We start from the raw sequence: 25,311 nt of genomic DNA on the forward strand, positions 1-25,311 counted from the left end.
GGCAAAATTCTGACACCAGGCTGCATGATGTTAATTTTTCTGTAATGGATGATCTTTACTGTTTTAATAAAATGCCAACATTACAGACCCTGCTAATGTGGCTTAGAATATGGCTTGAAACTGCAGCTATCATAGCGTTTTATTGGTGATTTCTTTGCACGTTTGCTAGTACAGTAGACAATTTGTATCTAGCAGTGATCATGGCATGATAATGTCTTTTCCTCTTTACTACCAAAGACACAATTTCAGGACAAACTGCATCCTTCTTCATCAGCCACGAAAAACTCACTCTTCAGTTGAACAACATAATCTTGTAAAGCTGATTTTTCCCAGTCATTTATAGAAAGAAGCATGCTACTTTTCATTTAAAGACTGTTCCACTGTATCTCTTCAGTGTAAAATGAAAAGAAACCTGTATGTTTAGAAAAAGTTTACCTCCCACAGATACTGCTAACAGCAAAGTCATTTTCATTAGCTTTATTATTTCAGTGAATGTGTGCTCTTCAGACGTGTCTGTGCGTGGCATCAAGTGCAGCTGCGCAGACATGCATGTTAGAGGGAACAGTGTCTAGCACTGATTACTACAGTACAAATCTTCCAATTCCACGTTTTGGCAAAAGAGGAAATCAACACCTAAAGCATTACCTACTAAGGGAATGTATGTGCGTCCATGTAACAAATTACCCATCTACTGGCTTTAACTGGGAGGAAAAACAATCTTTAAGACCTAATGTGTTTAGCATATGCCTTTTGCCAAAAATGTGTCATGCCTGCTACTTTGATCATAACTTTCATAAATGATCAGACCTATGGCCTCAGATATAACTATTCTTAGTGAACCAATCAGGCCTATAAGCCTAACCTATAACCAACTCTGGCTTGCTATATTGAGGTTAAGCATCCCCAAAAGACAACCGTCTGCACAAAGTCAAAATTATGAATAGAATCAAAAGTGCAGCTGGCAAAACAATATACAACCTCTTATCAATACCTAACTTTAATTCCCACTGTGCAAATCTTCTACTACTAGGATTTTCAAAGGGAATGACCAACATCCTTGCCTCTTAAGGTGATCTGTGAGCTCCCTTGTAACACAATATCTGTCCTGTTTTTGACAAAGTGTAATGCTAATGCGCCCTGTTTGGGTTGATTTTAACAAATGCTTTGCACTGTTTACTGTCTTTATCACAATAATTCCTAATAAAAAAAGTAATACATATGGCATCTGACATAAACTTTACCAATGAATCTATCAAGCCTTTAACCTTGATCATTAGCTTGTCACCATTAGCAACTCAGACCTACTGATTAGTGAACAGGCTGGCAAACATCAGGCACAAAGTAACAAAATTACAAGTGTGTACAAATTCAGTGTTGGCAAAACAAAATAAAACTCATTCTAAGTGGGTTCATCACAGTGAAAACATTCTACCCCCAGAGGTTGTCAGTGTTTTTTGACAAAACCAAAATACTTGCGTACTACAGCAGTTTGTGATATTTAATCTGACAAAATGCCTGTCCATAGCCTTTAGCACAGTTTAATAACAATCTACCTTTAATGACGTATTGCCTTGAACAATTCCTTAATAAACAATTAAGCCAGGCCACACTGCCTTTGTCATAACTGTTTATAATAAACAGATCAGACCTATGTCATGGGAAACAACTTTTCCCAGTGAACCAGTGAGGCCTGCTACCTTTATAATTGGCGTGTTACTGTAACCAACTCAGACCTATGGTATTGAACGTTGCTTTCTCACAAGGCAACCAGCAAGGCATACAGTGATAAACTACCAAATATACAGAAAATTGCCATTTGCAAAAAAGAAATAAAAGTACAGTCCTCCTAATAGAACCTATAAAGGATTACCACATTGCAAATCTTCTATAACAGTGTGTGACTAGCATCAAAATTCTTACCTACTAAAGTAATCTCAAATTCCATGTAAGAAAACACCTCACTTCAGGAATTGACACTGTTTAATAACTATCTACCATTAAATAACTAGTGGCGTTAATGTATTATTTTCACAATAATTATATCAGCCTTACTGACTTTACTTTAACTTTAAATAATAAACTGATCAAGCCTAAAGCTTTGATCTTTGGATCGGCACTATTCCCAACTCACTCCTGCTGTATTGAGCATAATATTTCCCAAAAGGCGAAAAGTGCAATGCAATTAATGGGTGGGGCCTAGTCCCCTTTCTCAGTAGTGCTCATGAATGCTCTTTTTCTGTTGATCACATAAGGTTTACTACTGTCTAGCCTGATCTACAAAGAACCTAAAGATGACCTGAATGTGTGTTTTAGATACTGAGATCACCATCCATAGATAGCCCCTCTTATACCAGTATTCCAGAGGCATTTTAAGGCATGACAATGTTAACAATTGCCCAGGGCCACCATCCTACAATGGGCCCTCTGGTAAAGGGAGGGGACCGTTACCATCCCTGCCATAATAACATTGCTCATAAAAAACAGCTTCTTTTTTAATTTCACACCGGGCAACCTTTAACAGAAACGTAGGGCCACATTTACTAAGGGTTTGCATCAGGGAAAAGTCACTCAAAGTGACACAAACCAGTGCAAATTCTTTCAAGGGTATTTACATTTCATCTCAAAATGTATTTTGAGCTGGGAAGGTATCCTTTTCTCAGTGCAAATAGTGATTTGCTCTGCTTTGTGCACTTTGAGTCAAGGGACATTCCTTGAGTGGATTAACTCGCGTACGCATAGTTTTTTATATTTATGTAATGGCTGATCTAGAAAAGATAGCCAGACGGGCATCACAAGGGCTTGAATGAAATGGAGTAATAAACAGGTGGCCCCATATTATATATTGCCTCACACATCCTTAAAATGCTCCCTTTGGACATCAGTGAACAATTGGCTATTTTGTCGTTGAGTATTATCAAGCTGAAGTAAGTGTCTGCTACTTTTCTCTCGAGTGTTGGAGGATGAGCTCGGTTACTGGTGATAACATTTTTTGCATTGCCAGTGAAGTGCTTCATTAGAATGGAATATATTTAAGTTTAATATACTCAGGGACCACCACTGCAAGCACGTTGTTCTGTGCCACAGTGCACGCAGTGGCAAGGCCGGGCGATTTTGGGGAACCTCATTGGCAGTTCCTTCTTAAGAGTAAAGGAGAGGCTGAGGTGCACCAAAAGGGTTAAAGGAAATAGGCAGCCTGAAAGATGATCCAAGCTGAGACTATAAGCACAGTGTGCTCTATACTAGAGCATAAAGCATCTCCCAGTCCTGGGCAGGGGGCGCACATCAGAGTGAAACGCTGTGGGTGATATATGAAAGCGATATGTGATTGTAAACGAGCCTTGCCCTGTAAATGTATTCATTTTAACCGATGCACTTAAAACATTATAACCATTTTACTGACGATAATGTAAACTGAGTTGTTTTTAATTCGACTTAAATTGATTTACACTGTCTAACTTATTGTTGAATAATGTTGAGAATTGCCGACCAATTCTGCCTTGTTGTAATTCGCCAGTCTCACCTCCTTAAACCTCTTCTCATGATTATCCTATTTTATTTCCAGATTAACCAGATTGTATGAGATTAGCCATCGAGGGCATCATAAACTAGCCTGGGTACCCTCTCCAGTAAAAGTACTAGTTTGTATTGAGAATGAATTTGACATTCGAGTTGTACCTGTTCAGTCCAGATTTTTGTTTGTTTTTCTTCTGGGATGTTTCTTTCTTTTCAAAATATAAATTAAGAAAACAATGCCTGCATAGACTCCAAGAAAATGCCTCTTTTAGGGCATGAAATTAGCATTTGGACGCTGTTCTGCATCCTACAATGATGAGATTATTCAATCTGTAAATTTGGTACAGAGATGCTGCTCTCCCTTCATTAAGCCATTTCCTCAAAAAAATGTCTGTGTGTCTTTTTTTGTCCATATTCTGGTTTCACAAGGTTAAAGGCTTTCCCAGGGGACAATATTACTTTTTAAATACAGTTCTCGGTGACCTAAATAACATCTTTGACTGTGGCATCCTAATGTTTCTTAACCTTATGAACTCGATCTGCTTCGCCGTTTTAGAGTGACTAAAATGAGTCCTTTAGGAGTTTCTAACTATCCTGTCGGCCTGATATGGCCTGGGTACGAGGCTGTCCCTTTAATTCACATCATCCTAATCCGACCTGTCAGGACTTCTTGCACCAGCTGGTTAGGACATTAGTTAGTAAATAAACATGGTCTCTAACCTGTGAACCTTAATACTGTTATTACATTTTGAATGTCCGCTTAAGTTTAAGACTTCTCCTCTTGCTTTCTTAGAAGTCCTTGGTATCAAATGCGCAGATGAGTTACACTGGTGAGGTTTGCCCTTAGCTAGAAGCCAGTGTGCGTTTAGACTACTAGACTGTCACAAGACGTGGGACTGCTGCCACCTTTTGGTTGGACATAAAACCGCGCTTGAACACAGTAATGCTTTAATGGCCGGGATTTTGCATCAGATTTATGCGACATCTCTGTATGTGCTTAAAGGTGGGGGTCTCACAAGCGTATTTGCACTCCATTGCCTTTCTGTCAGCTGCGGGAGTGCTGAACTTTGTACTCATGTTCAAGAAAGGGACGCCTCTGATACCGTAGACAAGTTTTTCGTATCCTCCATCGTGAGATCTTCACCGAAATTCTTAAGCATTTCAGTAGTCCAGCTCCCGGAGTACCTATTAAAAAATATGGTCACATGAACGCTGTTTGATGAATTTCACTTGCTTTCTGTATATTTAAAATCACCTATTCATAATGTAGAGCGGAAATAACTGCTTGAATGTAATTTTACCAGTTTTTTTTTGTTTTAATTAAAATGTAAAGTAAACGAGAGGAATGCGCGCTGATGTAAGAAGCATCTCTCCAGAACCGACATGTGACAGTGCACCTTTAAGGTAGCCAAGAGGTTCCAACAATCTCGTGATGGAGAACTAGGATTTGTAGTAGCGTTTCTTTCTCCAATGTAGGGCCTTCTCGGATAACCATAAACCTCTGAATGGAGTGGAAAGGTCCACCCCCTTAGAAACACGTAGTAAGACAGAGGATAGTAATAAATCCAAGGCAGAAGTGAGCCGACGGAATAGATTCGTAAAAGCCCCCTGACGTCCTTTAGTACCTGCCCGGAGCTGGGTTCCAGACAGAAGAGTCTGTTGACTGCGCACAGTGCCCTAAGTCACTGCTTAGCAAACACGAGCTTTGAACGCGTGCGTTAATAAAGGAGCCGTGCCCGGTTTGTTACTTGGGGAATGAGCCTTGGGTTTACCAGTTAAAAATGTGTTTCCGTTCTGATAACACGAAGTGGACTGATGGCTTCAGTGCAGGAACACGAGTTTCACTGTTGTTATGGGTTTATATCTAGCCTATTCGCTCAGCACTTCATCCTTCCTAGGACGGTGCAATTAGCACCTTTGAGTTAGAGAACAAAACGCCTCTGTTATGCGCCAGGTGAAATGGTTTGAGCAGGGAGCAGTGCATTTATGTTATAAAATGTGCAGTCTTTTTGCCTTTGTTAAACAGGATGAATTGGTGCGCTTTTCGCATAGCCTCTGCATTTACCGCTATAGCCACAACAAAGGAGTACTACCGTCAGGTCACCCTTCCCTTCCGAAGAGCCTCACTTGGCATGCCACAGGCAAATCTTGCGCCACGATGGTGAACACTTTACCAGAAAGACTGAGAATTTCTAGAGCCGTCGAGTGGATATTTCTTGGGTAGGACCGGTTGCAGGAGCTTGTAGTGAAGATGCAGGACCTTTGCTGGTCTTCTGTTTCAGGGTGCTGTGGCTGGCCCTTCCGTACGCCTTTGGCACACTCAGAAAGCTGCAAGCTTCCTAACTGATGTGTTACTGGCTGGACCTTGCTAATCTTGGAGACTTTTTGGGGTGCTACGGTGACAATAAATCGAGGAGAGTAAACCTTAAAACAAATGTCATCATCATCTATACAGAGCTAGAGGGACTGATCGATGGATTTGTTCAACTGCTGGGAATTTGTGATTGTCTGCAAATAAACTGTGGAGGGAAGGTGAGAAAGGAGAGTGCGTAACTCCTAATTGATTGCCGACTACTTGCATATGAAATTCCATTCTCTTGTCCTCTTCCTTTGCCCGCTAGGATTTTTGCAATCATCATCATTTTGCTTTATTCTTGCTTGACTGAAGAGTTATTTATAATGTAGGCACACATAGTTTAACATCTCTGTGCTGTTGTGTTATTTATACATGTGCATTCTGCTGTTCTCCCACTTCAGCAATGTTCGGTAGCTGGTGCTCTGCATCTTGTCATATCCCAAAGTCTTGTTTAGTGTTATACTATCTGACACCTAAAGGTGACATAAAGTCATCTTCAGATGCTAATGCTGTTAACTGCTCATATTAATCTAAAGGTAAGGCTGACTGGAGATGGGCACAATAAACCCTTCTGGATGAGACGATAAACTGACAACCATGGGAAAGACAGAGATACAGGGGAAGAGCTTCAAGGTTTCTGTTATGCCTGACCTTGAGATCATTCAAGATGTGGGTTTGGTGAAATATTAAATGTTTGTTTGCACGTGTTATCTGGTAAAAACCGTATATAGCTCGGTCTGTTGCTCGAACCTCCTTTTTTTAAGGCTAGCGTTTTTATTCACATCTGTCAATAAAAGTTAACAATTTGCATTTTTTATTTTCTGTAGTCTTCACTATTGAATCTGCATCCCAGTATTTAATACACCTTTAATTATGCTCCTTGCTAAATAATGATATTTCTATTCTAGGTTTGAAGTTTTGAGCTTTCTGATGCTGTGCTACAACTCGGCCATTGTTTATATGCCTGCCTCTTCGTATCAGTCACTCTGCAGGATGGGCTCCCGGTAAGCAGCATCTGTCAGTTTGGGAAGTAGAAGAAATTCCTCTATCTATGCTTGTAACTGGATGTCTAGCTCAGGAGATGTATTTCATGCCTGTCCTCCCTTTTCATTTGCTCGGGGTAACTTACAGGCATTGCTCCTTCTGATTCCAGATTTCCTTAACCGTTGTTTAACATTCGCCATCTTCCATTAACCTAAACTGAACGTCCCACAACCTGGAACATCAATGCATTGCAATTAATTGTTGATCCAGTGTGCTGCCTAACATAATCACCAAAATCTAGAGAAATTAAATTAATGAAGCCGTGATACATATATGCCAGTAGAAGCATGTCCCTAAACATTATTGATAAAAAAAAAATACCCATCAATCAATCCAGTTACTAGATCCCAGTAATTGGCATCACAGTTTACGGACAATGGCCCACAACCTCATATGCGGCCAAACATGTTTTTTAGCCCACATGAGATTTATTGTGATTACATGGCGACTGTTTAAAAAAAAAAAAAAAAAAAAAAGATTAAAATGCATTATATCCCACTGCAAGAAAGTGTATACTACTTTCTAATACAAAGCTGTTATTTCCAATAATATATTTTTTAAATACTTTGTATACATTTTGAACATCCTCTACCCTTTAGATGTATGCAGATCCTATTCCTCCTCATCCCCCTAGATTCTGCTTTTGCCATGCAGTTCTCAAGTGTCATGGTAATTGTGTCTGACTTGCTTTCGACCACCACACAACTTGTGCCAATACCATCATATTATATAAAGCAGTTAAAATAAGGACTAAGCCTGCACACCGCATCACATTAGCTAATTTCCTCATCATGCACACCGTCATATTCCCTTGTTGGTCAGTTCATTTTTGCTTCTCTCGCTGGGGAGTAACATGCTTTGTCGTTTTTTTTCTCCTTTGTGTAGCTTAAGGCCAGGTTTAAAGGAGGATTTTGAAGTTCAGATGCTTTGCTCCTTCACTAGTACATCAACAATAACTACTAATGTTGTTTGGCTAGTGGGTGCCTGCTTTAAATATCTAACCTGCTGCCTGCGCTAAGTGAGGGCCTGGTCATACACAGTATGTAAGTTCTTGTTTGTTACATAGTGAAAACCTAGCAAAAAGGCAACGGAGTCCTATTCTGTGTAAATTGAGAAGAGACAAGACACAGCATCTGAGTGGAATGGTAGCTGATTTCTAAGAGTGAAAGTGATGTAGTGCATGCATTTATCAATATATTCAAAATATTATACTTCCAAAAACAAGCTTGATTCCTAAAGAAAGCATTCCAGAAACATCCTATGACCAATCTGCTGATGTCATTGGGCAAATTGTGGGATCTGGTACCCGTCATCAAATTGAAATTGTTTCACACCCTCTCGGACATCTAGTGGCTATTTAGAGACATGCCTCATCCTCTGCACGTGAACTTACTTTCGGGTTGTGAATTCACAGGATTACTTAATCATTCCCTCAGAACTGGACTAGGCTTTGAGCTCAGATGCTAGTCTGAAGCCCAGGGCCGGCTTGGTGGTGCCCGGTACAGCAATCTTTTTTGCTCTCCCCACCCCATGACTACCTACTCTGATTCCCCTGCTGCCACCCGGCAAAAGTGCCCCTCATCTCTCCATAGCTCCTCTTACATACATTTAATTTAAGGCACTTGTAAAGGCTGGCTTTACTAATTTACTCAACTATCTACTTAAAACATAGTTCTAATCTTTACAGTAGGCACATTAACCCTCTGTGCTACTTTATATCAAGTCAAAACTGTCACTGGACAAAACTCTGGTCTCTCTATCAAGAGTATTAATCACAAGTTATCTGGGTATTTGTATTGCTTCCTGAAGGCTGGACACACAAGAAAGTTTTCATAAGGTGCTTTTAAATCACAAGTTTCCTAATTTATTGCTAAACATAGTGCCCTCCTTAGGTTAACCCCCCCCCCCCCCCCAATCCAGGTCATCACCTGGTGCGGTCGCACTGCCCTAAACTTGGCCCTGCTGAAGCCTTTGTTTGCTGGAAGGGTTAAACAACTTTGATTCCACTTTTAGTCTCTTTCCAGCGTTGGCTGTGAAGGTGATTCTTAGAGCTCCTTCCAAATTGCACAACCGTTTTGAATCACATGTTCAGATATTAATGGAAATTTTGCCTTGTCACCCACTTCCACATTCACAATCTGTTCTTTGCCTCCTGCAAAGGGTAGCATCTAGAGATGGTATAGTCTCCAGGTTGGGCATAACAGGTAACATAATGAGAGTTCTGCTATACTTTGGTACAGTTTATACCTGAGTTTGATAAGGGAAGGTTTGAATCCCTTAGGGAACTGTTTTGAGATGTCTTTAGTTATTCCTGATGTATGACCCCTTGAAATGGCACTTTTATGAGGACAGTGTAGTGATCAATGTCACCAACTACACGTGTACTTTCTATGAGCTACAGTGATCAAAGGGAAAAATCTTATCCCTAGAAAGCAGGTTTACTTCGACAGATAGTAGCTTTTTGAATTGAGATTTTCAGAGGAACTCAAGCTATTACTAGGATTGGTGTCTTAGGGTGTTGTCGAGCCCCTAGCCTTTAAGGAGGAGCTGAGTTCTCATATTTCAGACATGTGTTCTTAAGCCCTGCATCCCTATGTGTGCCATTTTCTTCATAATTTCTCCAGACATACTTTAGATCACAAAAATACTCTTTAGTGCATGTTCCCATTTGTCTGCTGGACCTTACATGACTGAGAAAGAGTTTGATGATTTGGATGCATTGAAAAGTATGCCATATTTCAGGAGATGCCTTATAGGCTGACAGGCAGAAAAGGTGCTCACGTGGACCTTCTTGAAAATTGGAAAGCACCTTCTTTGTAAGTTCACAGGCTCTGAGATTTTGGTGGGACTCATTCGCCTAAGGAGGTACCTCAGGCATATATCAGAATTGCTGAGATTCCTAGTCAATTGAACATTCATATAGTTGATATCTAGGACCCTGCCTACAGGACTATTTGTCGTTCGTTGCTCTTTTTGCCATGGAGATCACCTTAGCTAGTTGTCTCTCATCAAAGCTTGGATGTCATGCTCTGGATCAGTAACAACACCAGAAATTTGTAGAGCTGCTATCAAGAAAGAAAGAAGCATGATGATTGTTTTAGGCCATGGAGAACCTCAGAGATGCCCAGAAAGAGGGTCCACTTTATGCACCATAGCTGCTAGCACCATGGTTTGTGGTAGCTCCTCCACTAGTAGAATGATACTGTGATACAGAGCTTCCACAGCCTCATGGAGTTTAACCTTTTAGAGGCAGATCCCACCCTAAAGACATATCTCCTCTCCATTGTAGACACTGTACTGGATCAAGGATGAGGTGATATTACAAACCAGATGAAGGAACGGCTTAAAGCACATTTTCAGATTAGGGAGCATTATCTTATCAGTCACTGGAGTCCATTCCTGCAAAGATTTATCTGGACAGACTAAATTGTTTGGTGGCAACACAAAAATGGCAGTGAGGAAGCTTATCAACATCTGTTAACTTAATCTTTGAGGAGAGTCTAATTCTCTTGAATTACCACCAAACAAAATCTGGTTGCTCCATGGAAGTGCAAATTCCCTGCTACAGACTTGAATCAGCACCCCTGATTTGTCCTTTGAATATAACCCAGACATGATGCACACAGCCGGTGCCATGATTATGATTTGCACTTCTACTAAGAACCGTCTAGCTTATGCACAAAACCTAAAAGCTGCATGTAAGACTTGCTGACAATATGCAGTCTTGCAAGAGCCCTACTCCCAACTTGTGCATGGGAAATGTGCACTCTTTACAAACTTGTGGAGTTCTAAGTAAACAAAGTTGCCATCATCTCTCCTACATCCATTATGTGTTTTCTGCCAGCTCTGCCTCCCTGACTTTGGTAAACCTTGGACATTATCAAATTACCCCTATCCATTGACTTGTTTGGCATTCGTTATGGAAGAATATTGCAGCAACTGCTAGGAATTGTCAGCCTTTTGTTTAAACTGTGTGCTGTTCACAACACTAAACGTGAATGCCTCCCTTGAACCATCTCTAGACCCCAAACTTCCAGGTAGTTGTCAGCTCTTTTCTTTGTTTTCAATGGTTGCCAACATCTTGGTGTAGATAGTAATCCTCCACCTCCAGAGCTTTGTGGAGTCAGCCACAGTCTTTTAGACTGACTTTTAACTTCACCAGGGCAATTGATGCAGCTTTGCCACTGCCTCAGTATTATGAGACTTGTTTGCAGCTTTTGCCACCTTCAATTATCCATTTCTCCTGAGCCATCTTGTAAATGTTTGCATTAAAGCCTTTTTTTCTCCAGTGGGCTGAATTCTATCAATCATGCAAACTGCAGACAGTATACATGACACACTTTTCCTCTTCATTGGAGTCGTGAGTCCCCCGTGGCATGCCTCTGCCCCCATGGTAATTCATCATGTTTTTGACTGCTTCCTGCTTTTTCTTTTCCTGCACCTTCTGTTTTTACTTATATGTAGTTGCTGTCAAATCCATCTAGGGGTGGATGGCCCATATTGGGAAGGGTTGGGAAAGGTCCTTGCCTTCTTGACCTATCATAAGGGAAAGAAAGGTCAGCATCAAACTGGAAGTGTTGGTAGTGGCAGGCAAGGCTGACAGTGGTCCATGGATTCTGGCTACATATAATGTAACTCTGACCAGCTTAGGTACACTCTGGCTTCAATAAGAACTTTCACCTGTACCAAAGCCGTTGATGGCTCTTGTCTAGTTTTTCGACCTAAAGGTGCTGCAGAACATCTCTCCAGCCTTTCCAGAAGAAGCTGGTAAGGCTGGTACTGTTGCTATTACTGTATCATGCTTATATTATTGCAATTGCGCTCCCAAATTTGTTTCAAAATCGCCTTTCCTCCTGAAAGGTTGTTGCACTCACTAGGCAAATAATATTTTTAAGACTCAAGTATTTGTGAATTATGAATCTTTGCTTACAGATGTATCCACTTTCAGGCTTAATTTAACTGGCAGCACGAAAATTCGCGGAACTAGGGGTAAGGTGATAGAGGCTTTATCCAAGACCATTGGTAATGTGCGATTCTGCTGCTGTGATGTCTTCCACTTATTCATGGAATTGTTGCATTTGCCACACAATTATTCATCTGCTTAATAACGAGCAGATTTGAAAAAAAAAAATTGTTTAGCTCAAACTGATCAAATGTTACTAAAAACACAGCAACACCTATTGCAACCTGTTGAAGCCCCATTGCAAATGTCAACTCGTTACCTTTCACTTGCCCATTGCTGTATTTGAGTTTTAAACTGTTACTAATCAAGTGGAATCTTTGCCCATTGTTGACATGTGAAGACAACAAAATAATGCAGTAATACTGCCACAAAATTTGCTGTAGTACTCCACCTAATTTGCTTTTTCTTGCTGCATAACTTAGTCAACCCTGCTGCATAATTTGATCCTCCCCATTCACTTAATTCCAGTGGCCCTGGCTGTAACCTAGGTAGCTACATTGCAAATGTTCTTCTGAAAGACAGCTTTCACTTAATTTTGTTAATCTGTTGACATTTTTAGATTTTAATGGTCGTCTTCTGTGAGACAAATAAAATCACGTAGAACTAGCATATAGATAGATTTCTCTGTATATGTTTTCATTTTTATAGTTCTGAAAAGCATTAGATTTATATGATTAGCAAAAAGTGCTCTTGGATCCCGTGCTGAGCAGCACCAGTCACTGTTTATTATTTCAGTCAAGATTCTCCTGAAGGAGAGCTAGTGTGACATGTAATGTTTCCTTGTTGCTCACAATCAAAAATGTATCTAGTTTTGTATGCGTCTCCTAACAATATCTGTTCCTGAATAGCTTAGTATCTTCCAGGTATTGAGGCTTCCATAGCAACCTGTTGAATATTACAATAAATCTAGATCTTCAATTCTGTGTCCTACTAGTACACATCTATTAACTCATGCAGTCAACTCAATGGCAGTTTATTGGAAACATGATTGACTCAAATGTTTGACTCCTGATAAGGAAATCTAGTCAGGTGGCTTGTTTTGATCTGGCAGGATTAAAAAAATATCTGAAAAGCCTTGCTTAGCCAGAACATAAGCGGCAAAAATACTACATTCCCCAGCAGTGATAGTCATCTTGTGCGGCTACTTCAGTAAATGCCTACAGGTATCCTCTGCACTTCTACCAAGCCAGATTATTTTGCTTGAATACTCTCCTGGGGTCACACCCACATGGCCTACTACACAAAACCAACAGTACTGAAGGTTTCTAAGATGTGAAAAGAGGAGATAAAAAACATATTCTTTCCACTTATGTTTGCAACATCTGTGACATCTCTTCTTCATACGAGACTTGCCTCCTTGCTCCTGACCCTCAGGAAAGAACACTAAATCCTCTAGCTGTCTTAATTCCTCTTAACCTTCCTGCCTGATTGACTTTTCAACACGTTCTTTGCCTACATCGACTTCATCCAACTTTTGTAGGCAGTGTGTGCCTATTCTGTTGATACTGATTATGTCCTTATGCATTGTCTCTACTGTTGCTTATGTAAACATTTGTTCATTCACCTGTAACCTGCATGCCACAGCAAGTAATTCCTTGACATAGGTAAACTGCTTTGTTACGCTTTGGGGCTACATGTACACTGCAAAAAAACAATACCACTAATAAAAATGTCTAAAATAGCCTAAAATGGCGAGTACTCGGGGACCTGAGGAGACTCCGTTGGTTGCAGCAGATTTTTCATGTAGGTTCTCTTTTTCTCAAACATTCTTGCTTTGCTTAATTCAACTCAGGTGGATTTCCCCGGAGTCCATGGTCAGATATCCAGCAATTTCATGATCATCTTCCTGAGGTAAAGGTGAAAGTCTCTAAAAGGCTAAAGCTAGATTTCTGGCATTTAATTTTCACTAAGTAACTTGTCTAGTTCACCCATCACTTGACACTGTAATTACCTCTTACCTAATACTAAGCCTTATGTATTCTAATTCTGAACCCTTTGAAAATCCACATATTAATGCAGACCTTTGATCCCACTCCCCTCTCTTAACCTTTTGCCATGTTGGTTGACCTAAATGGTATATAAACCTGTGATTTTCATATGAATGTTTGCAGCAGTTGGCATTTCCATTCTGCCTTGCTCAGCACAGGCATAGGCAAGTGTGGAATAACCTCTGACATACATGTGTTTTCTCTGGACTCATGTTTATCTGCATTTGAGACTTATATAGTTGTGCCATGAGTCCACGGTCTTTCTATCCACAGAGACCCAATGAGAATAGGAGTAGGTTGTGTACCATTGACAGTAGTTTTTAAAACAATTGCATTATGTCTTCAAAAAAATAACATATATTTATCAGTCATCTTACTTTACTGATTTGTGACAGGTAAGACTTTGATTTCTCCCTATAACCATCTGGAAGCTGCTGTTTGCAAAATGATGGTCTACAGCTTTACCAGACAAGAAAGGTGCTGCGAGAAGTTTGAAAACTCACTTATAACATTATGGTGTAGAAACAGTCCCTTTTATTCAGGATATAAGAGATGTTTTTTGGTCTTTTCTAGGCTGTGTGTATGTGGGTTTCCAAAGCAACATGAGAAACGCTGGAAAGAAATCTGTGGCAGAGTAGTTCTGGACCCCAGCTTCATGGTGCAGCTGCTGACTGGCGTCTACCATGCCATGTAAGTATCGAAAGATAAAATGAGAGGGTACTAGCTTCAATTGTTATTACTCGACAGGATATAGAACTTTCTTCAGTCTGAAAGATTGTGGAGCTTGTTGTGTGCCACTTAGGTACTTTTAAGCTGTTCATTTTTTTTTTATAAAAGACTTTTCCATATATAGTCCATGTTGGCACTTTTTTTCAATTGACAGTTCATGCCACTGGTAAATTCAGATGTTACTATTAGTTGTTTTGTCCTTTAGCATTCTATCTTTAATTGTTTACTTTTTTGGCTAATCGTCCTCAAAGTCTTCAAGGAATACTACTAGATATTGCAGCCTTGCATAAAGCACAGTACAAAACTGATATTAATTTCACCATAAATATCCTAAACGTTCTTAGTTCTGTTGAATGATTCACTTTCTTTTAAATAGACTTGGTACCTTACAGATGCATTTAATGAGCGTAGACCAATTCTAAGGAGCATTATAGATGCAATTAGTGGGTGGAGATAGTTCAAGGAGTGCTGTATTCTCTCATGTTGATTTATGTTGACAATGTTACCAAGTGAGGGATGCGAAGTTGTAATAAATCAGTTTGTGAGATAAAATTATATAGCAGCGGGAGCTTGAACAAAAACAAACACAGTTGAAATCTGTATCAGTTATTCCTGAGCAGGTAGCAGGTCATATGCCTTGTGAAAGAAACTGAACTTTACAAGTGAAATTCTCACTGACTGTTTTTGCATTGCATGCTTTTTAGCACCAAAGTCGTCAACATGTTATCTTTAAATGCTTGGAGTTGGTTTATGCTTAGAGTATGAAGATATTGATTTATGTAGTATATTGACACATTTATTACTTTAGTGCAGAGACCACATTCCTTAATTGTTCCATAGTACAGTGCAACTCCCTAGAAAAGATTTGGCTTACTTCTTTGCGCATTCCATGATACAGTCACTTTAATGTCTGTTGGGTTGGTGATTGATGTGATTGGTCTAAGACACAATATGTAATATGAGAGTTAAATGCATCATTTAGGAAGTCGCCGTTCAAGATTTTGTAGTTGATCATTTTAGCGGAAATTATGGTTTGAACAAAGGTTGGAACTGTAATTTTGTTTTGAACATATATAATTGTTTTTTATCTTTAGGGTACAGTATGTGACAAGGATCTTATAACAAAAATGTCTGAATGTGATAACTTATATACATCTCAATATCTACATACATTATATATCGAAATATGGTAAAGTATTGGACAACAAAATAAGAATGGGCTTGTTTTCATTCTGTGTTGAACATTCTTGTCAAAGTTAAGGACATTAGTAAGGGAACATATATGGATATATACAAGTGTGCAGAACACAGACTGTTTTGATCTCATCTCTACTTTGCTCTTAATGTCCTTTTTGTAGAGTGCCTTTAACAATATGAGCTGTTTAGTACAGCAAGTTAGTTCAATACGATGCAGTCGATCAGTACCGAACAGCGTAATGTAGCATAACCACCTAACATGGCAAATTTGTTATGTTGCAATGACTGGTATTACTGGTTTTTAATGTATTCCAATTTTATTTTATCAGTTTTCTAAAGGTAGTCCCCTGTCTGAATGTGTTGCTTATCCACAAGCCTCCTCCTTTTCCGAATCAAACGTTTGTGGTTTTCTTCCTAAGACCATCCCTTCATTTTCACTTCATCAACCTGTCTGATTGTATGGATTAAGTGTAAGAATTAATGAGCCACGTTTCATTATCAGCACACCTTCATACTGGCCTTACAGCTTTCATGTTAGAGCCTTACATTAGTGACTGGCTTGGCTATATGCTGATCTGTTCCACCAGGTAAACAAACAGCCGTGAAGACCCTCCAGCAGATGAATTGTTAACTCACTGTCACTGACCTCACAGATGCTGTTGAACCCAAATATTTTGGCCCTGAATTTATACACCAAAAGAGCACCTCAGGGGCTATGTCATTCTTACATTCATGAGATTCATGCAGCGTTCTTGCAATGTATTTACATCCAAATCAATGTAGGGTTGTAACTCTCAGTGCGTCTGTGAATACCCATGCTGCCAGAGATTGTCAGGGACTGCTTGTTCTAATAAGTTAACTTCCATAGTTTTTCTTTCTGCATCTAATTCGACCCCTTTTTGGTCTGTCCCACTAAACATTATTGTTCAAAATTAACCATTCCTAATGTGAATTTAGTTAGTGCTACATTGACCCCACACTACAACTGCCAGAGCCCCACATAAGCTTGAAACACGTTGAGTCTATTATTCTTTGGTAGACTCAGGGACAGATTAACAAAATGTTAGAGCAGCTATAACAAAAATACCATGTTGCTGAGGGCTATCCTTTCCTTTACAAGTGGTGGTAGACATCTCTAGAAGGATATATTAATCTTCAGGGATGGAATTAGAGCTCTAACATTCCTGACTATATTCAGCATACCTATGTGATATATCTGTAAATGCAGATACTTAAATGTAGTATCTTCTCTGCGGCCTCTCATCAGAATTTAAATTTGGTTCTGCTTGCATGAGGAGTCTTGAGCACTGCCAAAGGCCGTTAAGAGTTTTTGTCCGGTAAATCTTGTTCATATTTTGGAAGCAACATCATGAAAACTTCTTTGGGGTAAGTATAAGCCTTTCGCTCATCTTCACTTCCATATATACAGGGAGTGCAGAATTATTAGGCAAATGAGTATTTTGACCACATCATTCTCTTTATGCATGTTGTCTTACTCCAAGCTGTATAGGCTCGAAAGCCTACTACCAATTAAGCATATTAGGTGATGTGCATCTCTGTAATGAGAAGGGGTGTAGTCTAATGACATCAACACCCTATATCAGGTGTGCATAATTATTAGGCAACTTCCTTTCCTTTGGCAAAATGGGTCAAAAGAAGGACTTGACAGGCTCAGAAAAGTCAAAAATAGTGAGATATCTTGCAGAGGGATGCAGCACTCTTAAAATTGCAAAGCTTCTGAAGCGTGATCATCGAACAATCAAGCGTTTCATTCAAAATAGTCAACAGGGTCGCAAGAAGCGTGTGGAAAAACCAAGGCGCAAAATAACTGCCCATGAACTGAGAAAAGTCAAGCGTGCAGCTGCCACGATGCCACTTGCCACCAGTTTGGCCATATTTCAGAGCTGCAACATCACTGGAGTGCCCAAAAGCACAAGGTGTGCAATACTCAGAGACATGGCCAAGGTAAGAAAGGCTGAAAGACGACCACCACTGAACAAGACACACAAGCTGAAACGTCAAGACTGGGCCAAGAAATATCTCAAGACTGATTTTTCTAAGGTTTTATGGACTGATGAAATGAGAGTGAGTCTTGATGGGCCAGATAGATGGGCCCGTGGCTGGATTGGTAAAGGGCAGAGAGCTCCAGTCCGACTCAGACGCCAGCAAGGTGGAGGTGGAGTACTGGTTTGGGCTGGTATCATCAAAGATGAGCTTGTGGGGCCTTTTCGGGTTGAGGATGGAGTCAAGCTCAACTCCCAGTCCTACTGTCAGTTCCTGGAAGACACCTTCTTCAAGCAGTGGTACAGGAAGAAGTCTGCATCCTTCAAGAAAAACATGATTTTCATGCAGGACAATGCTCCATCACACGCGTCCAAGTACTCCACAGCGTGGCTGGCAAGAAAGGGTATAAAAGAAGGAAATCTAATGATATGGCCTCCTTGTTCACCTGATCTGAACCCCATTGAGAACCTGTGGTCCATCATCAAATGTGAGATTTACAAGGAGGGAAAACAGTACACCTCTCTGAACAGTGTCTGGGAGGCTGTGGTTGCTGCTGCACACAATGTTGATGGTGAACAGATCAAAACACTGACAGAATCCATGGATGGCAGGCTTTTGAGTGTCCTTGCAAAGAAAGGTGGCTATATTGGTCACTGATTTGTTTTGTTTTTGAATGTCAGAAATGTATATTTGTGAATGTTGAGATGTTATATTGGTTTCACTGGTAATAATAAATAATTGAAATGGGTATATATTTGTTTTTTGTTAAGTTGCCTAATAATTATGCACAGTAATAGTCACCTGCACACACAGATATCCCCCTAACATAGCTAAAACTAAAAACAAACTAAAAACTACTTCCAAAAATATTCAGCTTTGATATTAATGAGTTTTTTGGGTTCATTGAGAACATGGTTGTTGTTCAATAATAAAATTAATCCTCAAAAATACAACTTGCCTAATAATTCTGCACTCCCTGTAAGTCCACTAAAAGGGGTGGCAAGTTGTCAGTGAAAACCTATCTGACCCTAGGGCTTTCCTTGATGTCAGTTTAATATAGCTGTTTTAACATCTTGCAAGGAAATAGGAATACATAGTGCCTCCCGGATGTCTGGAGGAATACCTGTGGTGCTGCCATCTTTAGATTATCTTCCACATCTTTCTTCTATAGGTCTGTATATTCCGTATATAACACTGAGAACTGTACCTAAGAAATTTCAGGTTGATCTCGATCAGAAAGTGGAGAACAGTTTATTTCTTTTTTTTTCCTGTGCAATAATTAGAAACTCCTTGTCTATCCCTCCGCCAATCATGCTAACACACCCAGTTTAGTACCCTTCTCCATGTATTGTCCAGATATATTGTGTATTGTCCTGTTCCCTCAGATGTTCCTCTACTCACAATAAGTCTCTTTTTATTCCTTGGTAGCCCCACATGCAATTTCAGATGAGAGCACACATCCTCTTCCATTTTTTTCATGTATTGGCGCAATGTTCTTGTTGAGGAATAATTTAACTCCATATAAAATCTTAATGCAGAGTCATAAAATTGCAACTTTGCAGGCTTCCCTGTTCTGTCAGCAGGCACCCTGGGACCCATCTTTATCCTGACAGTTGCCCTGTATCTCTATCTCCTCTGTTGTAGTTCCCTGGTAAGCAGCATTACTCACTGCAGAGGATTGTCGTCTGCACAGAGGTATAGTACCAAAAGTACCCCAACCTAGCAGGATAACCAGTGGATTGTAATCCAATAATACTTTGCTCAGCTATTCACTATTGTACATCTGATGTGTAACTGGAGAATGCAAATAATTTACCAAGCCCTGTATAAATAGCATGCATGGTTGTATAGAACAAATAGTCCCTCCCAAAAGGATAGGTTTCTCCTAAAGGGATCCGTCAATTCCCCGTTTGTCAGACCAATCTCCAAAGCATCCAGCAATTTGCACTTTTGGGGATCCCGGTAATGGCTGAAGTCCCACTGCATATCATGGGCATATGCATTCTAGCTACCATGTGTTTCCTTATTTTATTTATGGATTCTTTCTGGTGTAGAGTAGGAACATAAACACTGGCGAGAAGCAGACACTCCTCATATAGTATCCTTTCCACTAATATATGTATATATTCTGGGTCAGTGATCAATAGTGGTTAAGAACCAGGACACAAGATCCTATCCAGATCAGTTTCCCCCTTCTGTCTGAGTAATATTCAGTACCGAACTGTTCTTCCCTACATTTTTGTTGCAGTTTAAACCATACTGTTTTAGTGAAATATGGTTCATAGTGTACACTTGCCTAATCAAATATGCTTGTATACTATGTGTCTTTGCTTCTAACCTAGAAAATAATTGGCCACTGATAGCATGTTTTGGGTTTACATCATTGTCAGAACCCCTTTCCTAGGGCCACAGAGCAAGCAGAAACCACATGGCCCAGTTATGGGTGTTGAGTTTTTTTTTACACCTGATTTCCCAGAGCCTGACTTACTATGATTCCTGAGGATCTAGGCCAGGTATCCCATTACCACTTAAACCACAGGGGTAGAGCGGACCAAACGTTCTGTTTTTAAATAGGAGGAGGAGTGGGGGATGCTGTGGAGGGCGGTGGTAGATGCATGGGGGAACAAAGGCTCATAACTCAAAGTACATTCAATAGCAGCAATAAATGATTGTCCAATGTAATTTTTGCTTTCATTAAAAATAGTGATCCACCTGGACCAATGTGGCTTTATGCCGACTAGGAGTACCAGGCATTGCCTTAGGCGACTGCATGCAGGGCTGGCTTATCGTGGCTCCCTGACCCCTCCCCGGCACTCCTTCTCATAGATTTTGAAAAAGTATTCGACACAGTAGACTGGACGTATCTCTTCCAAGTGCCGGAATCGGACCTAAATATCGGGGACTGGTGGGGCTCCTTTATTCCAATCTAACTGCTTGGGTGCAGGTGAATGGGGTTGTGTCGGACCCCTTTCCTTGTTGCCGCGGAACCTGCCAGGGGTGCCCTCTATCCCTTCTTCTCTTCGCTCTAGCGATAGAGTTCCTTGCGAAGATTATAAGAGAAGACCCACTGATTGACGGATGTCTTGGCCCACAGGGCGTGAAGACCGTATAGCGTTGTACGCTGATGACGTACCCCTGTGCCTGGCTAACCCTGCCAGTATTGGACCCCGATCTTTGCAACTACTGGGGCTGTTCTCTGAAGCCTCTGGCCTGACACTCAACGTCAGTAAGTCCATGCTGGTCCCATTGCACCCTGCAAGGGATTGCTATGACTGGCAAGACAATATTCATATTTGACGCAATAGCTTCCTTTACCTGGGAGTGAATGTGGCCCTCCTGCCCGAATTGGCCTGGTCGCTCAATGTCGCACCACTTACCCAGAGGATCACAGACGACCTCCAGAGATGGCAGACCTTGCCTCTTAATGTCCTGGGAAGGATAGCGCTATATAAAATGATGGTTCTGCCCCAGTTCCTTTATCTTCTCCAGAATTTCCCCTACCAGATACCCAAGAGATTGTTTAAAGAAATGGATGCAATAGCACGACAATTCCTATGGTACAACACTCGCTCTCTGCTCGCATTCTGCACTTGTCAAAGGGATGTGTATGAAGGGGGGTTAGGAATGTCCAACTTATAACTCTTACTTAGCAATGCACTGGCTGGTGATTAATGACTGGCTGGTGATTAATGACTGGCTGGGGGTGGTTGGTCGGATCCAGCGTACCAGCTCGAACTCCTGACAACGGGCTTTCTTGTATGGTAACTCCCTACCGTGTAAGATTCCGGAAGTGACAAGGGTGGTACTGCTGTGGTGGAGGGTGGCACAGGAGGTGATGGGATGGTGGCTGAGGCTCACCCAGCAGACCCTGCTATGGCGGGGGGCGTGGCTTGGTGAGGTCTCCGCATTGGAGGGGTTCCAGAAGTGGGACCATATAGGCATTTCACGTTTGGGAGACATCTGGGTAGGCTCCCATATGTGGTCTTTTCAGGAGCTTCAGCGGCAGTACTCGCTCACTAAGACCCAGTTTCATAAATACCTACATCTCAGGCACGCCCCTCCCTGAGTTTAGTCCTGTGGGAGCAAAAATCCCTGATGGGTGGTTTGGGCAGAGGGGGAGTGTCTCAGATATACCGCGCACTGGTCACCAACACAGCTGAACCGTTCGATAGGCTTCGAGAGAGGTGGGAGAGCTGGCTGGGTCGAATAGAGGAAGAGGATTTGCGGGATGCCTTGATGGCCCGAGGAACTTAACTATGACTACCCGCCTTTGTGTGGTACAAACATATTATCTGCATACAGCATACCTCATGCCTGATAAAATGCACAAAGCGGGTCTCCGACCCCATGCGGACTGCCCCCGCTGTGCAGGCCCTAACACAGACTTCTACCATATGGTGTGGGTTTGCTCACACATAGCAACCTACTGGCAAGCGGTCACAGCCGAAATATCCAGGGTCCTGCAAGTGGAGGTGGAGGCTGCCCCACTACCACTCCTGTTGGGTGTCCTGGAGGGAGTGGGAGCTAGCAGAGTGGAGCGGGCCTTCCTGGTGGTGGCGTGCCTGGTGGCCAAAAGGGATATCGCAGCCGGCTGAAAGGCGGAGACGGCACCGGCGATTGCTCGATGGCGGCGGAGGGTGGACTGGTGTGCCCAGCAAGAAAAGCTGGTATATGAAGCAAGAGGATGCCCAGCTAAGTATAACAGGGTGTGGGGGAGGTGGACTGGGACATGGGAAATCCGATCAAATGATATGCCTTGTGTGTGACGACATTTGAGTGACGTGTTCCTGAACATCACAATCTGCGGTGATTATGTACGCATGCAAACTAAATGGGATTTGTACACCAATATGCCTATGTGGTGCAGATGTGACCTACTGCTATTAAGTTGTTATGCAAAAACTAATAAAATTGTTTATCAAAAAAAAAGAAGTATTTATATATGAACACAAAGTAAAATACAGCATTGCCAACTAATACTCCCAAACCTCTGAGGTTAGTGTTCGACAGTCAGGTCCTGAGTCCCACTTCCCTGTCTCAAACAGTGATGGTTATTCTCTATTCACAATCAGGTCCCATTCAGGCCCCCACTAGTAGTCTGAGTCTCAGGAGTCCCACTTAGACTCCGTCAGAGTTAAAATGTTCCCACTCTTCAAGCACTATGAGGCAGAATAAGTTCCCTGGGCACGTTGGCCCTGCGATCAGTCTCACCCGCCCCTGTTGGTGTTGCATTAGTGGAGTCTATAAGTGACTTCCACGCTTGAATGTTGCAGAAGCCCGCAGGAGCTGCTTGTGGTGAGTAGCAGTCATAGCTTTGCAGGGGCAGCAGCTGGTTGTCCACAACACTTCCTCCAATGACACAATAAGTTCCTCTGATCCTTCTCAGGTAGGTGGACAATCCCTTGAATTTGGATGCTTCAGTCAGGGCTTGGGCACCCACAGGTCACCACGGCATCCTTTCCTTTCAACATCAGAGAAACCAGGCAACTATCCTTGGTCTTCACAGCTGTTCCCTATAGCATACAGGGTCGCTAACGTTTACTCCACCCAAGGGCGATGGTCCGATTGGCACAGCAGTACTGCATTCTTCACGACAGCCTCTCTGGCCAACGGAGTTACAGAATTTACTCCGCACAGGGGGAACGGCCAAACAGCCTGGTAGTGATGTAGTCTTCACTGCAGCTCCCTCTAGCATATAGAGTTGCTGCCTACATCTTGCACATGGGCACTGACTCAATCAGTGCAGCAACAGCTAGCTTTACGGCAGCCATCTCTGGCATACGTCGCCGGCTTGAACCTGCCCATGGGCAACATCCAGATTGGTGCAGCAGTCACTTCATCACCTTGTGGATGGAAATCTACTCCCCAGAATCTCCCACTGCCCCCTGCTTCCTCCAAATGCTGTCCTCTTCCTCATGGAGCACACTGGTCTTGGCAAGCAGGAAGGCAGTGATGCTTAAGGGTCCTGGTTAGGTGGTGTTAGATTTCCCTGAGTGATGTTTCCTCACTCAGCTGGGAGATTTTCAGAGTTTAGCTCCCGGTCCTGGCTACAGGTAGCAGAGCTTCTCGTCATCTTTGACATACAGCCTGAATGGCTGCTTGGCAGATGTCAATTTTAGAAGCCTCGATTTTCTCTTTTTATACCCCATTTCCAGACACAAAATGTGATTTAGTGCCTGAGTCTTTGATTTTTGTGTTTGGCTTCCTTTTGAAGTGTCCACTCGTCTGCCCTTCCTCCAGAAAGCAGTCTGTCACAGCATGAGCGACACCAAATCTGATAACCCCACAAAACAGGCCATGGAAGTGACTAGAGGTTTACACCTGAATGTCAGCCACAGTGATATGTGCATTAAAGGGTTATCCAACCTCAGGGGCAAGGTCGAAGGAGTTCAACTGCTGCAGCTCAGTCTCCAGGCTTGGAGACTGAGCTGCAGCAGTTGACCTCCTTCGACCTTGCCCCTGAGGTTGTTGATTTCACCTTGGTGGCGAGGCATCCCTCCACAAAAACAGTGTACTTCAGTTATTGGGACAAATTTGTGGCTTGGTGAGCACCTGGCACATTGACACACAACAATCAAGGCTTTCAGACGTTTTGGTGATTGCTTTGTCCATGGCCCAGCAAGGGCTTGCTTTGAGCACTGTTGAAGACTATTTGTCTGCCCTTTCGACTTTTTTGTGGTTGCTGAATCAGCCTTTTATGTTGGAATCACCTCTTATGATGAGATTTTTGAAAGTTTTGCAGCACTTATTTTGTCCAAACCCCTTTGTGATGCCACAGCGGGACTTGAACTTAGTACTCCTTTTTTTTGATGTGCACCCCTTTTGAGCCACCACACAGTTGTCCATTAAGGCTTTTAACGTTGAAGATAGTCTTTCTCGTCACTATAACATTGGCTTGGTATTTGAAGGAGCTGCAGGATCTTTGTGTCAATCTTCCTTACACAACATTCTTCCCAGATAGGTTGGTGTTGAGGGGCCTGGGCTTTCTTTCTGCAGAAAGTGGTCACTCCATTTCATGTCGGGCTGTCTGTTACTCCCGACAGAAGAAGAGAGACTCCAACATTTGTTCCTAAAAGGGCACTAAGCTCGCAGTGAAGAACATCAGGTGCACGATGAGGTCTTCATAGGGTTTTCCAGAGTGAAGAAGAGCAAGGCAGTACAAAATCGGACCATTTCCTAATGGATTGTTCTCTGCATTCGCACAGGCAAAGAAGCAACCTCCTGAAAGCTTATAGACTCATCCCATCAGAGCTAAGGCCGCTACCACTGCCCTAACATGCAGAGTACCAATTCTGGGCATATGTGGGTCAGCTACGTGAGCATCAGTCCTTACATTTACAAAGCACTTCTGCCTCGACAGTCTGATCTGTTGAGAGGGGCATTTTGCCTGGTCGGTCAGGACTTTTTGGTCTGAGGCAGTTCACAGATCCACTACCTGGGGAGGTACTACTCGGATACCTACTCACATGGTGATGAATCAAAGATTAGAAGTATCCATTAGAAGAACAAGTTACTTA

General features: G+C 41.9%; 1 protein-coding gene across 1 annotated transcript in view; it reads left to right on the top strand.

The window, feature by feature from the left end:
- HYCC2 (hyccin PI4KA lipid kinase complex subunit 2) overlaps positions 1 to 25,311 on the top strand; it is a 575,783-nt gene that overhangs the window by 398,879 nt on the left and 151,593 nt on the right. Inside the window, exons 8-9 of the mRNA XM_069226082.1 lie at positions 6,778 to 6,873; positions 14,438 to 14,554. Coding sequence (XP_069082183.1) covers positions 6,778 to 6,873; positions 14,438 to 14,554 — 213 coding nt within the window. The remainder of the gene's footprint in view (positions 1 to 6,777; positions 6,874 to 14,437; positions 14,555 to 25,311) is intronic.

The sequence above is a fragment of the Pleurodeles waltl genome, chromosome 3_1 (genome assembly GCF_031143425.1).
Source record: "Pleurodeles waltl isolate 20211129_DDA chromosome 3_1, aPleWal1.hap1.20221129, whole genome shotgun sequence".
Taxonomy (NCBI): Eukaryota; Metazoa; Chordata; class Amphibia; order Caudata; family Salamandridae; genus Pleurodeles; species Pleurodeles waltl.